Source organism: Oryzias melastigma, linkage group LG17, assembly GCF_002922805.2.
Source record: "Oryzias melastigma strain HK-1 linkage group LG17, ASM292280v2, whole genome shotgun sequence".
Lineage (NCBI taxonomy): Eukaryota > Metazoa > Chordata > Actinopteri > Beloniformes > Adrianichthyidae > Oryzias > Oryzias melastigma.
The window spans coordinates 22,184,447-22,200,146 of record NC_050528.1 but is presented as its reverse complement, the minus strand read 5'-3'; the positions used below and the strand labels follow the sequence as shown (position 1 = coordinate 22,200,146).

General features: G+C 37.3%; 1 protein-coding gene across 1 annotated transcript; it reads left to right on the top strand.

Annotated features, from left to right (window-relative positions):
* The first annotated feature begins 765 nt into the window (after window positions 1-765).
* On the top strand, window positions 766-9,565 carry pigr (polymeric immunoglobulin receptor). Its single transcript, XM_024274509.2, has 8 exons — window positions 766-897; window positions 1,467-1,811; window positions 3,155-3,236; window positions 3,383-3,609; window positions 7,570-7,660; window positions 7,737-7,825; window positions 7,895-7,944; window positions 8,036-9,565. Exons 1-8 carry the CDS (start codon window positions 849-851, stop codon window positions 8,114-8,116), a joined length of 1,014 nt encoding a protein of 337 aa, XP_024130277.1. The 5' UTR covers window positions 766-848; the 3' UTR covers window positions 8,117-9,565.
* Window positions 9,566-15,700: the final 6,135 nt, after the last annotated feature.

Sequence of the window (15,700 nt, the reverse complement as noted above, 5' to 3'; positions counted from 1 at the left end):
TGCAAGTGGATTCATCAGATTTGGGCGGATCCTGTGGCTTGCCGTTGTAGCTTTTTCAAACTGCATTTTTTTCATCTGCTCCTGATTCACAACAATCTGATTAAAAAATACTCAGGAGTGATGTTTTAAGCTTAATTGTCTTTATATATGTGCTCCATCGTAAGAAAAATGTCACAAGAACATGTGATAAAATCACCAAAAACACAATTCAAATAAATGAATAAACAACCCATCAATGAGAAATGCAAGGAAAATCTGCTAAATGCAGCAACAAACTCCCAAGTGTTTTCAAAATAACAGAGGAGAAACAGATGCTATTTTTTCCCATGGCATGTCATCAGGATGTAACAGGAAGCAGGAATTCTATCCAGACGAGATATTTCAGTGGTTACACAACAGCTCCCTCATGAAACTGACAGATGAAGGGAAAGCTGAGATAGGTTTCGATTTCCAAGTCTGTCTGAACTTTCAAAATAAAACATTTCATGGATACGGTTAACATGAATATGAAAACTAAAGAAAAACAAACTAGAACTGTTTTGCTGAACTTATTAGTTTTTCTTTTTTAATTGTTATTTTAGTCATCAACAGTAAATGATCCTTTTTCTTCAACAATTTGCACAAAAACTTAAACTTGTAATTTCTTCAATTATTCACATCACCAAACTCAGTTGAATACAAAGTATTCCACCTCTACTAAGAGTCTCCCGGCGCTGACACGGTTAACATCTGGATCTAACTTGAAGGTCATGTGACTTTGGGGGAATTCAACAGCGCGGAACCCAGAGTCCGTGTTTGAGCTGGGGAGAAAGTTACAAGGCAATAAACCTCAAAGCTGAAGTGGAAACATGCAGCAGCTCCTCCTATTCACCCTCAGCCTGTTGCCATGGATGCCAGGTATGACTGCTAAGGTCGTCTGATTGCTAAAGATTTAGTAATAACACATTTGCAGCTGCAGATAATTGGGTTAAAAAACAGGATGATTACTGCCTGTGCTTCCGCCTCCTCACTTGATGATGATGCTTTTGCTAGATTTCATTTAAAAGGATGATATTTGTCTCATTCCTCTTGGCTCAGAAAGAGATTTTTGTTTTGTTTGTCTTTCAAGCGACAGTAACTTTGGAGTGTGATGACACAATCCTGGGAGAAAGGAGTCAGAAAAGGGAAATGGAAGTAGGAAGTGTGATGAGTCGGAGCACAGAAAGACACTTCATTCTACAAAGTTATGAAGTCCTGTTAGCTGTAGCGCATCAAACTGTGTGAAATTTGTTTTCCCCGAATTTGACCCATCCCCCGGGGGGAGCGGTGAACTGCAGACACAGCCGCATCTGCGGAGACATTTTTAGAGGCTTTGATTTGAACTCTCGACCTTCCAGTTTCAGGGCGGACACTCTACCACAAGGCTGGTCGAGAACAAGAAGTTTCCTCGAGTGTCAACCTTCCCATCTTCTCTGCTTTCTTGTCAGCTTCAAACTGTGAGGTCACTCTCCACGGCGAGTATTCAGCGCTGGAGGGGCGATCCCTCACCATCCCCTGTCACTACCAGCCCCAATATGCCAGAAACGTGAAATACTGGTGTCAGGGGAAAACCAGGGAGTTCTGCACCTCCTTGGCTCGGACTGATGGCGCTCGCAGCATCAATCCAGCCGTGGAGAAAGTGAGCATCTTCGACGACCCGGTCCAGCAGGTGTCAACCGTGACCATGAACCACCTGAAGGAAGGGGACTCCGGTTGGTACATGTGCGGCGTGGAGATCGGCAGCATGTGGAAGGCTGACGATGTCGCCTACACCTACATTAAAGTCATTCATGGTGAGGAATGGGGCGCACGTTCAGCTCATTATCCCAGTTTGAAACCAGGATTACATTTTGAATGCACGTTTAGCAAATGTAGCAGATTATTAAAAAAAATCATCCATTTTGGCACGGATGTACCTTAGGATCCCCTCATACGGAGAGGCATTTTAGCCACAAGCAAATACAAGATTTAAAAATATATATGTTACTTACCTATAATAGTATTCTGCAGGCAAACGTTTAAAGTCCCCTTCTGATGAAAATCATGTTTTTTGAGTTTTTAACCTGTTTGTGTGGCATTTTTCTGGTCAGTGACGTGCTTTTCTGAACAAGGGGATCATGCCAAATTTGGTGCTTGTATCACAAAATCCATAATTGTAGGTGGTGTGTATCTTTCCTCTCACATGATTTGATGCGCATTTCGATACATGGTCCACGAATCAATACATAAAAGATTCAACTAACTTTTTGGCCAAACGATTCCGTTTGATTCTTTTACCAAAATCACTAAAATCTAGATAGTTTTAGCAAATCTTTCTTCAGGATTTTTCTTTCACAGCTCTATTCACATATATGAAAGACTTGGTGTCATATCAGAGTCCCTGATTGGTCAAAGTTTGACCTGGTTTAACTTTCAACGCACGTTCAATAGATGTACAACTTGTACCAAAGCCTAAAAATAATTTTAGAAACTAGTGCAGCTATGCGTGAACGCGAGAGTTTTGAACGTGGAATTGTTAACCTTTAAGGCTAAAAGACCCATTTGGTCCAGGTTCTTATGGGCGAAACTCAGCAAGAACCACAAGTTTCACCTTAAAGTAAAAAAAATGTATTTATGGTTTTGTGGCCATTAAGTCAATCATTTATAAAATCTAGCTTTGAAATGTTCTCTACAATTGAGTTTTTCTATATATAACAAATTTAATTTCTTTCACTTTTGACTATTGCACACTTAAGTTCCTTTCAAAATAAAATACATCCTGCATTTAATCAGATCCTTCAGCTGCAGCAGAATTACTCTAATAAAAAAGGCAAGAAACATGAGATCTAATATTATTGATTTTTGTAATCCTTCATCCTTTTTCTTTTGCTAGTGAATAAAAACTTGACATTAGTGTGGAATCCAAATTATTTTAAAAGCTACACCTGTTATTGCAATAAGATAAGATGGAAGATAAAATAAGATGAAACCTTTTAGTATCCCTGGAGGAATAAAATGTGGCTTTGGAGCCTCAGGTTGCAGACTCCTGGTTTAAACAGAGTTTTTATTGAAAGAGAACACTTGAACACATGTCACAGAGGGCGGTGTGAACATAGCATGATGGTCTCACCCTACATTTTGGTCATGTTTTCTCCAGGTTTGTCAGCTGTAAAAACCCAAGTGAGCGGGGAGGAGGGGAGCAGCGTCACAGTCAAGTGCCTCTACAGTGAGAGATTAAGGCATCTGAACTTCCTTTCTTTTATATCCTGTCATTCCTAACGCACAAGTTTTTTATTCCGACTCAAGCGGTTTCGAATTCAAGTCAAACACTGGTAGAGGATGGTGAGCATTAACTGACTCCTCCCCTGGGAATACCTGCCAACAGAGACAGCGAGAAGACGTGGTGTCGGAGCGGAGACCCGGGATCCTGCCGATCAACGGGGTCTGAGGGGAGCTACGAAGACTCCTCCGTGGCCATCAGAGATGACAGAATCGGGGCTTTCACCGTCACCTTTAAAAAGCTGCAGACCGGAGATACGGCGTGGTACTGGTGCTCTGCAGGGCAGGAGAAGGCATCTGTGCAAATCCTGGTCACGCCACGACCCACCACCAGTAAGATGAACATGAACCATTGCAATAGTTCTGGTTTTTCACTTAGAGTTCACTTAGGTCAGGAGTCTCCAACACTTAGCTCAATTACTCAGTAAAAAGTCTTAAGTCATCCTTTAGAAAAGTATGATTTGCATTCTTGTTATTGTGATAGATGTAATTACAATGTTGTTTTTCAATAAAATATAAACATGAAGAGAAAATATCCTTTTTACAAAATATAAAATAGTTTGTAACTTTTGACAGAGATTTAATTGTCTTACTTTCAAAATAAAAGATAGCCTGCATCATATAGGATCGTCTCAATGCAGCAAGTGTAGAAGGTAGTTTGATATAAACAGTAATTACAAGGAGTTATTTTATCAAATAAGTAGACAAATAAATGTCACTGAAACTGGAACTCAGGTCCTGTTACACGTGACAGAAGAAACAGGTACAATATGATGCAATTTATAATACTATGCATCAATAGCACACAATTCTACTAATGCTTACAAAAATAGAAGTAAATAGATTGTTTTAGGGTTAAAATAAATACCATATAACTGTATGTACTATTCAAATTTGAATTCAATGATTCTATAAACATTAGGACTGGGTTGGGAATCAATTTAAGCTTTATAGATCAACAATCAATTCATAAAAAAATATAAACCGATTTAGCACATAAAGCTAAAGTCCACTAGCTTGATGCTAACATTTAATTAAATTTCCCATAGAACAGCTAATGCTAACGCTCAGTCAACCAAAACACACATTAATGACTAAATGAACATCTTTATACTCACAGGCACAAACTTTCCAAAATTTTTTAAGGAAATATTTTTTAAATAACTCTTTGTGGTCTAAAACATCGTTTTTTTCTCCATACCATCTTCTTCTTCTGAAAATAAAAATCTACTTCTGTAGCGCGATCGCCACCTAGTGGCCGAACTGAAACACCCTCCAGGAGAAGCAGAACAGTGTTTACAATGTTAATGATCTGAATATTTTTGTTAGAGTTTCTTCTTTAGAGAAACCATGTAACACTGAATGATATTAACAATCTCATTATTTCACTAATGCATTTTACAATATGTGAACTGTATCAGATTAATACAGTAGATATAGTATATAGTAGATTATTATTGTATTTCTCAACAAATATGTATAAATGTGTAAACTCAAAGTTGAAAAGAAGAATCGAAAGAATTAAAACAAATGGAATCAAGTCGATTCAGGCTTTTGTGAATCAAAGCAAATCGTTACTTGAAATTATAATCGATAATATACCTGCATACACACAAGGAAGCACAATAGCACAACCGGGACACAACAGTGACCCAGAATTCATCAGTCTGACAGCTTCAGGGAAGAAGCAGTTTCTGAGTCTGGTGGCTCTGCTTCTAACGTACACTTCGCTCAGCGCCGCTTCCGGGTCCAGCGTGAATATAACGTTTAGGAATGAAAAAGAAAAATTCAGGTTACACTGTTAACATTGGTTTCCTTGCTACATTAGTGGTAAATAATTCAGCTAATAAACAGTTTTCATGCTTATTTCTTCGTCTGTCCATCCAATTTCCTCCTATTTTATAGCCTGTTACTGTTAATTTCAACACAAGTGTAAGTAGGTCCCACAAGTATGTGGTTTCATTTTAGACATGTTCATTCAAAGGATGCTGTGGCCTTGTTATTGTTCCACTTACAGCCAAAACTTTAGTTTTAGATCAAGTTTTTCTGAAGGTGTCCAAAAAATTAATATCTGCGAAGAATGCTCTTTGGATTAGTTTCATAGAAAAGGGGAAAATACTGGAATGAAAAAATCAAAAGAAAAATCACACAGACTCCTTTATTTATATAAAAACAGTAACATAGTAGCTTTAAAAAAAATTTAAAATGTCAAGAAAATTGACTAGAAAATAAGATGTTGCTTATTTTTTGGGTCCTCATCACTAAATGTGATTGTCCTACATAAATGCTGAACATTTCAATGTTATATTCTATTTAAACTTCAAAAAAGGTCAAAAAAAATCTTAAAACATCATGACGTGGAAAAAAACGTATGGTCGACACACACTATATTATTTAAGGCTGTTTTTAAGTTATAAATAAAGCAGATAAGCAAAAGTACACACACAAAAATACACAAGTAAAAGGGATCATTCAAAAAAAAAAAAACCCTAACAGAGGGACATTAGCGTTTGTTACGCGCAGAAAATGTTCCGTTTTTTTTTTCTCCGTCTTTGTTCTTTAGTGGGGGCTCGTCCGGGAATGGGATATGACCCTGGGAGTTCTTGCAAAATAATAATTAAAAAAGGCAAGAAAAGCAAAAAGCCCAGAATAAAACATTTTTTCGTAACTGTGTTGTAATGTTACGTGTAATAAGTACATGTGGGATTTATAAACAAGCAAAGCTGACAAACAGTTTGATGTTTGCTGACTAATTATTACTATTAATAGCTGATTAATAATGTTGTGGATTAGTCAATAAACCTTTTTCTAATTTTTAAGTCTCAATTTTATGTTATAAAAAAAGAATTTTGTCCGAACTTTTAGTTTATTTTTTAAATAGTTCTTTTAAAAGGATCCTAATTTCTATTTTAACCTAAAAATGATTGTCAGAAATGTATGAAAGCTTTAAATTGTATGTTGTACCTTTTTTTTGTTTTGTTTTCAATTCTCCAGTATGTCACTTTGGGAGCTCCATACATTTCCAAAAGGAAAAAAAAATAGTTTCATTTTCTCTCAAATTTTCTCATTCTTGTTTCACTTTTCCGTTTTCCTCGTGCGCTCTTTATAATTTTCTTCTTCTCTGGAGCAGTATACTGTTTCATTTGATTCTACAGTCACATAGCAATCAACTTTCATCAAGCAAAAAAAATCACCAGTGTTAGGCGCATATTGAACAGCTTTATCAGGATTCTGTCAACACATTTTAAACATAGTTGCACATGACTTGTCGAAACATATAAAAACCCTGTAGGATATACATAAAAAATAGTCATAAATTAAATAAAGTCAGAGAAAAGATAATTTCTTTATCGCCATCCAGTGTAAAGAGATTTTCTGGAACACCTGATTTACATTTAATTATTTAATTTTCATTTGATCTGCAATGCATGGTTGTGTCCTTGCTTCTTGTTCTTCATGGAGGATGAAGACCTAGCAGAACTTATTGCATCACGTTTGCCTGGCTTGTGAATACTGATGTGCAGTTCATGTACCCATGTTAATGTAAAGTAGTTTTTAACACTTTTTGTATTTGATAAGACATTTGAAAGGAGGGATTACTGGTCATCTACAGTATTACAGTGGATCAATCTCCTTACCTGACTATATGGGGGGAAATCCCAGAGATGATTCCTAAAACATCTAAACCAGGCTTTCATCAACATTCTCTGACACTATTTGACATTTTTTTAAAGCAAAAACGACTGGATTATGACATTGTAGTTGTACAAAGGCAACATCGTTCTGTCCTGAAATGACAAACAGCAGCTTCTCAGATCAACATGCATTTAGCTCACATCTATGGCAGGGCAGGCCTTCGATTACAGTAACAGAATAGGCCGAATGTAGGGATGGACAGGGAGGGGGCATTGCCCAAAATGTTGTGACTGCCCACCCCCCACCTCAAATGTGATAGGGTGCAACAATTTAAAATCATCAAAAGAAATGCAATTTAAAAAAAAAAACACACACACAAAAATGAAACTCATAAAGAATGTCAAGTAGATCTAAGGAGATGATAGACAGACAGATGGATATGATGGCTTTCCCAGCATTTTAGGGCCTTGGAGGGATATAACACCCCAAACTCTTGGCACACCCAGACGTCCCCCCTGATCTCCTACCTGCACCCCATTGTGGGGCCATATCTGCGCCTGCCTTAATATGACATTAGGAACTGTGCACATACTGGTGCAAACACGTTTGATTTAAAATCATTTTTTTACACTATGTGCTCCATATCTCCATCTGCAGCAGCCACTTCTAAATCGACCCCACCCATGACAAAAGTGCCTCAACCTCACGCTGATTCTAAGGACTCTAAGGAGACCAGGAACGGTCACAAGTAAGTCCAAATTTACAGTCATTCTCCAGTGTGAATGCATAATTCACCCTAATAATATATATATTAACTCTTTCAGTCACCTGTTGGCGATAATGGTGGTGTGTTTATGTATCATCATACTTGGGGTTGTGGTCATGGCGGCCAGGAAGTTATGGAACTATTACAGTAAGACAATTTCAATAATTTATGAACTGTTGTGATTCTGTACTAAATATCCTTATTACTCATTCCTAGGAAAAGATTCTGTCCTGAGAGAGGTTGCAAAGATGAAAGCTAAATACAACGTAAGTGAACTTTTCAACATTTGTCTGATGTATTTGAAGCCAGTAAATAATCACCCTTACATGACTTTAGTTTTCTTCTTTCTTTCTGAAGGGATACTCGGTGGATGTGGATGACTTGCAAAGTGTTGCTGTTGTTTTCCTCAACAAGAATTCAGAAGAAGTGCACTCTTAATGATACAAGTCTGTGCGTCACTTCCTTCTGATCACTTAAATTAATGTCATTTTGGGGTTTTAAGTTTACACAACATCCATTATTTTGCACTTGCTTTGTTTGAAAACGGCAAATGTAATATTTTTTACAGATATTTAAAAACTAACCCCAAATAACCATTCATGTCATATTTGATTCATGCATGTCTGAGACCCATTATATCATTAGCATGATCTAAACTTTCTATGAAAACCCATCGAATAGAACTTGTTCCATGTTTTCTGCCCTGTAGTTCATCCTTATTCCACTAGGGGCAGAAGAAGGGCTTATTTCAAAATGGCTGCTTCCGTTAGACTTTTGGCGGGAAAAAGTTGAGCTAATTTTCTAAACCTTATTGTGAGAATAATTCATCTATTGTTTTTCTTTTTTTTACTGACTACTTGCTGCACTGAAAAACACATGTTTTTATTATTAAATCTTTATAATACAGTTATACCAAATTAAAAATGTGTTGATCAAATTTGAGTCAGTGGGTAATAAGGTGCTTTTTTTTTTTTTTTGCTGACAGACCTGCACTTAGGTCGCAGCGCTTTGCCATTTTAGGATATGTGACCTTTGTCTTAAAATACTTTTTCATTCCAAAATGATTTGAATTTCCTGGAAATTTTTTTGATGTAGTGAGGTTTACAGGAATAACTGTTATTTTAACCATTTTACCTAAATAAAAAAAGGGACATGACATTAATTGGATGCATGGAAATTATAATAAACATAAAATGTATGATTTCATTTTCTCATAAAAGCAAACATATCGATAAAAAATAATAAATAGTAAATACACATAAAAATGTATTGTTCCAACACTGTTTGTGATATTGTTTTTTAAATACTTGTTAAACAAAGCCTTTTCAAAAGCATTATTTATTTTATTATTTGGTTCATTTCTGTCAGATTTAAGTAATTTGAACTCTGAGGATTTTTTTTAATAATAATTTTATCTACATATGTTTGGAAAGAAATTTGTTTATCAATATCAAACTTTTTTTTCTATGCTATGCAGATACATTGTGCCTGGTCAAAGATATGCAATGAGAATTTATAAGGGATTTTTTTTAGCAAATTAATAGAAAAGAAAGAGATGATAAAGTATGTTAAATAAAGTATGAATGAATGAAACAGTCATTATTTTTAAAGCCAAGATGTCAAAACAAACACGTGAAATGTTATAATTTTGTATGTATATATGTATGGATGGATGATTTTTTTTTTATAAGGAATGTCAACTATTGATTTTCCAATTCATTAAAATTTTGATTTACACTGAGTGAATTATTTTTGAACTTGCGGTTTAACTTCACTGTTAGTTTTTTATCTGCTTTTAAAACAAAATGTATTGGACAAGGAGCATCACTGGTCAGCATGAAAAAACTGCTTTCAATTACTTTGGGTAAAAAAAAAAACAAAAAAAAACAGTAAAAAGGTATATTTGAAGCTGAGTGACAAATGATAAACATAAGGTTTTTTTTATTTTGGCTGCAAGCCTCATTTTACTGAGTTAATTATTTAAAGCTTTCCAACTAAATCCTCCAGGCAGTAGATTCTGCATGTAATGAGGTCTGCTTAATAGAGGGTTTGATACAGGGAATCACAATTATTTAACATCAAAGTCAATAAGACTAAAGCTACGTTCACACTGGGCATGTGGCGCATGTTCAAAACCGTGAATGTAGCCCATTGTGTTCACACTGGACAAGCAGGGAGGGGCTTCTTCTTTTTCTACTGTTTACTAGTGCATGTTTGTCAGCGATAGTTGGAAGAGAGTCTGGACCCCATAAGGTAGCATGAGGGTTAAAGTGAACCAGAGTTAATTCCCCCCAATAGTCTAGAACACATATTCAGTCTGAATACACCCATGCGGACCCTGGTCCAGGACCAGGAACTGCTCTCAGAACCATCTTTGGAGGTGGTCTTGGTTCATTTCCAATTGGACTGAACTCCGGTTCACTCTGAGATTACTTAGTCTGAATACCATCCATGCTCGGAATAGAACAACTGGACCAAATCGGCCACCATAGTCGGTTGTCACGTGATGCAAGGAGATAAGGAACGAAGCGACCGATAATCCGTGTACAATTGTAAAGCAATGATTGTCTTCTTACGTGCTTTTTGTGCGCTGCTGTGACCTCATCCTAAAAGCTTCCCTGTAGTTCCTTAACAGAATTCCCTTAAAGACAATGCCATAACCCCACAACCATGAGACAGCAATTCTCTGAAATGTGGTTGGATGAATGCAGGCTCATTAAAACAACTCGTAATAGAATACACATTGCTTCTCACGGTTCTCCTGATCATCTATATATCGTAAATACTTATCAGCATTCCTTCTCAATCCCCTCCTCAGTAATCACCTTGCAGCTTACCTCCGCCGGAGCAGTGAAAAGTGTTGAACCTGACCTAGATACAGGTGTCCAAAATTAGTCAGAGAAATATAAAGTTTGATCAAGTGAACTATCCAAGCAAGGATTTCAAAGTGCTGGACTTATGTTACGTCCCCAATGGCAAACTGGCCTGAAGTCTAGGGCAGGGGTGGCCAACCCTGGTCTAGGGAATGACAATCGGTGGGGACAATAACATTAAAACTGGACACCAAACATAATGGAACACAGTTTATTAAAACAAATGGAAACCCGTGTCCTGAAATAAAGTAAGAAATAATTACTGGGTATGGTAAAAAGAACAAACCAAAACGGAGTTGGAACCTTGGACAAAAGAAAAAGAAGTCAGAGAGACTGCTGACCCAGCCATGACGACCGTCGGAGTCAGCAGCTCCCTGCTAATGGCTGCCTACAAAACTACCTAATCAACACAAATTAAACAAAGCCCGCAAATCAGAACTACCAAGGTCCAACCCCAAACTAACACAACAAAACCCAGCAATCTAAGATTGCTGAGGACGAAAAACCAACCCAAACCAACACCACCCAAACTAAACCCTGCCTGCTGCTCTGCTCCCTGCCTGGCTTGGTGTGGCCACCTCCGACTTAAATAGACACCAGCTGCCAATCAAGGCACATTGGCCACACCTGCCAGGTGAGCCAAAGGGAAGTGGATGGAAAAGGAGGCCAGACAGCAGCAGGACGCAACACCTCCTCCCATAAATGTGAACATGTGGTATTGATGAATCCTGCAAAACAAAACACATGTTCACAACAAATAAAGGTGCTACACACACAAAAAAGAAATGTACACAAAAATGTGAGTGAGTGAGGCAGGGGCAGCAAACTACAAATACCCATAAGCTGGTGTCCAGAAGGGAATGTGCATATATACTGGTGTAAGTCCCAAAAACCCATAGCGAGTGTCAGGTACTAAAAGAAATACCCCTTTAACGAGTACTGCCACAGCTCAAAGGCTTAAACGAAGGGACAGTACGAGGTACCAACCTATGGCCCTCAAATGAGTACTGCCACAGCTCAACGGCTTAAACAGAGTGGCAGCACGAGGCTCAAACCATGCCCCCCAGACGAGTACTGACTCAAAAAACCAAACCGACACCACCCAAACTAAACCCTGCCTGCTGCTCTGCTCCCTGCCTGGCTTGGCGTGGCCGCCTCTGGCTTAAATAGACACCAGCTGCCAATCAAGGCACATTGGCCACACTTGCCAGGTGAGCCAAAGGGAACTGGATGGAAATGAAGGCCAGACAGCAGCAGGACGTAACAACTTCCATGATTTCTGTCTCTGGTTGATTTGCTCCGCCCTCGTAATTCCTGGCCAATGCCTGAAGAAATCTTTAGCCACATGGTTTTGTTTACAGGCTTTAGTTTGTTCGCTTGATGGCAGTCTGAATAACAGACCAAACTCAAAGTTCACAACTCGATCCGGAAACAAAAACAAAAGTTAAAATGCAGAACTACTTGTTTGCTTATAAATAACTGATTAAATATCGTCTTGGCAGTATTTTAAATCGATACAAGGATTGCCAAGAGAAGTATCGTGATCTTTCACTGAATTGATATTTACTTACTGGTAGATAATAGCTATAGTCTGAAAATGAAATTTATCTGATAAAATAGTGACACTCTAATTTGTCTATAATTAATTATTGTGATAATTTGACTCCATTACTGTGTAGTAAGAGAAAACAAAACACAAAAATATTGCGATATTTCACTGAATCGATATTTATTTACACCCTTAGTAGATAATTGCTATAGTCTGAAAATGGATGAACCTGATGAAAAATGTTAATAATGCTCTAATTTGTCTGTAATTAATCGCGATAATTTGACCCCCTCACTGTGAAGTAAAGGAACACAAAAATATTGCAATATTTCACTAAATCAACATTTACTTACACCCTTAGTAGGTAAAAGCTATAGTCTGAAAATGAAATTAACCCAGTAAAAAAAAGTAATAACGCTCTAATATGTCTGTAATTAATCACAATAATTTGACTTCCTTACCGTGTAGTAAACGAACACAAAACATAAAAATATCGCAATAATTTAATAAATCAATCTGAAAATGAAATTAACAAATAAAATGCTCTACTTTGTCTTCAATTATTCGCTATACTTTGACTCTCTACTGTGTAGTAAAGGAACATAAAACACAATTGCACCATCTGTCTCTCCAAGTTTTATATCTACTTAGCCCTGTTCAGGATGATACTAGAGTACACCCAGCTACAAACAGACAAGCACACTCACAGTCACACTTAAGGGATAATGCAGAATCACTTGCAGCATTATGATCCTCGATGGCTTTAAATCTGTAAATATCTGTAGTATAAAGCTATAAAGCTATAAGATATAAAACTCTGGTTTCAACAACTGACTGAGGACTTCCAAGCAAATAAATAAGAAAAGGAGTAGCTGCCTTGATGTTTTTAATTCTTTCTTCTGTTTAAACGTATGTCTTAAATTCTCAACATGTTCCTCAAAGGAATAAATAAACTCCTTAAAAATAAAAAATATGAAGGCTGATTCCTTTGAGGATGATAATCTCCTCATTACAGTTCTACACAAAGTGAAACATTGTCATGTTGTGATGTTACTCAATAAAACTTTAAAAATCCACTGTGGATTGTCTAATGGAAGTTCTATTAAAGTCGCCGCTTTGAGAATTCTTTTTTCTTTTTTTAGCCTAATACTTACATCACAAATATTTGTTTGTGTCATTTTAGCTTTTCTCCCCCGAATGTTTCTGATAATGGTGCACAAACAAAAATTCAATTAATATCCTTAAGCATTGAACGCACAACTTGTTGGAGGGAAAAGACAGCGGATAATGTGAAAATTGTTGTGAGGCGGCCTTGTTTGAGGGCGTTTTTTTTTAATGAACTAAAAACAAATCAGCAAACATTAGCAGTTCACAAATTGACTGAAACAAAGAGCTCTACATTTCATGCTTGGACTGGTTGTTCTCATGCTGAACTCCAAACAGCCTGTTGGAATAGTAAATTGAACCAGTTAATGAGACTGTCAAAGCAATCGTGGAGCCAAGAGTCAACAAGATTCCTAATAAATTCAAATAAATTCTCATCTCACATTAAGGGAAAATCTTCATTCGGGGGCTGCAGTCCCTGACGGTTCACTTCAACCTGCTCTGTGCTCACTTCCGGTCAAAAGCCACGAGTCATGCTAGAATATTAAGTATATAATAATTAGGGTTATAATTTATTAACATGAAAAGGTCAGCTTAAAATGAAAAATGCAAAGAAAGTATTTCAGTCGTCAATGATGAAGCACTGTTATTTAATGCAGCTTTAATGAGCAACGATAAAAGAGAACAGAATCCAGGTGAACTTTTCCCGCACTGCAGCCAGCACAGGCTCCTGGTGACATGCATTGTTTAATAAAGCCCACTGCAGCAAAGGATTAGCTGATTTTTTTTTCTTTTTTCTAAAAGTTACCCCTGGTACTGTGTACAGGTCAAAATTGAGCCATTTTCAAGTTAGGGTCAAATTTAACCCGAACACAATTAAGGGATTAAGATGGTATTTTTCCATTAACTTCAATAAAAAAAAATAAATAAATAAAACAAAGAAAATCAGTTTTTTTTTTTTTGGTTATTAGAAAACAATAATGGAAAAGTTTGGAAAAAACTCTCGAAAAACAAACAAACAAAAAAAAGAAAAATCATTTAAAAGGGTCCATATAATGCTAAATTAACTTCTGGAGTATTCTTCTGAAAACCCTGCTCTATGCTCTCCCAATCCATGAAGACGACTGGCTCCCCCCATTATGACATCACAAAGTGGGGAACAGCCCCTTCCACGAAGAGTCTGCACTGCCGCCAAAAGTTTCCTGGAAGCAGCCATTTTGAAATGAGCAGACCTTCTACTCCCCCTGATGGAATGATGATGAACTACAGGGCAGAAAACATGAACCAAGTACGATCCATTTCAAGACGTTTGGGGGCTGGTCTCAGAAATGCATGTATCAAATATTTAATGGTTTTATAGGGTAAATGTATGGGGGTCAGATGTGTGTTTTAGTCATGTTCTTGAAATGTATGAAATCCTAATTTCCTCATTATCATTGTTGTCCATTTTTTTAGTTTTCATTTTTAAATAAATGCAAAGTTTGGAAATAAACTTTTATCATATATTAGCTTGAAGACTTCTATGACATCTTCAGACTCCCTCACAAAACACCTGCTAATCTTTTTTGTGACAAAGCTAAACATTAGCAATAGTTTAGCTAGCAGGCATATGTCACAGTGTAACCTGATGTGCTTTGCAGATGCGTAGTTGGCGCACCTGGAGGCATGCATTTCCTGATCAATTTATTTCCAGCTCCAAACTGCCTTCTGACACTTTCAAGGAGAACTGGGATAATCAAGAGTGGGTGGGGGGTGGGGGTGGAGAGGTTCCTAACAAGAACAGCTGTGCAAACATACTGTTGCATGAATTAATGAGCATAGTTGTTATCATTGACTGTATACACATTCCTCTATAAAGTGCAAGTACGCAACTAAAGTTGCCTCAAGACGTCACACCAGAGAAAAGCATGAAACTGAGATTCAACAATTATTAGAACCGAGTTCACTTTAGATCACCAGTCTGAAACCAGTTTCCAGTTGTCGAATAGGAATTCTCCAATTACCAGCTTTTCAAAAACTGGTCTGTAAAGCAGAAAAGACGAGCCTTGACAGTTAGAATATCCAACACACCAAATCGGGTTGTTCTTGAGCCGAGAACTTAACAGTCACTCGTCAGTCAAAAACACATTTTCAAACAGCCCAGTTTATACTCCGTATCGATTTGTAATCACTTTGTCGCATCGATTGCAAGCCCACCACAAGGGAATCACTCTATTGCTGTAAAAAGAATGTTAAGCATGTAGTATGATTGTCCTAATCTACAGTTAGCCTATACTCATTTCAAGCATTTAGAAGACGAGATGGTAGAGCAACCTCGATCCAAAAATGACCTTCTCCACGTCCAAATATTTTGAAGACAAAGTCACTATTACTGTACTCTAAATTCAAGAGGGGTTGGACCAGGGATGGGCAACTCCAGACCTCGAGGGCTGCATTTCTGCATGTTTTCCAACATACCCTCCTCCGGCATGTTCTTATTGGCTAGACACACCTGAA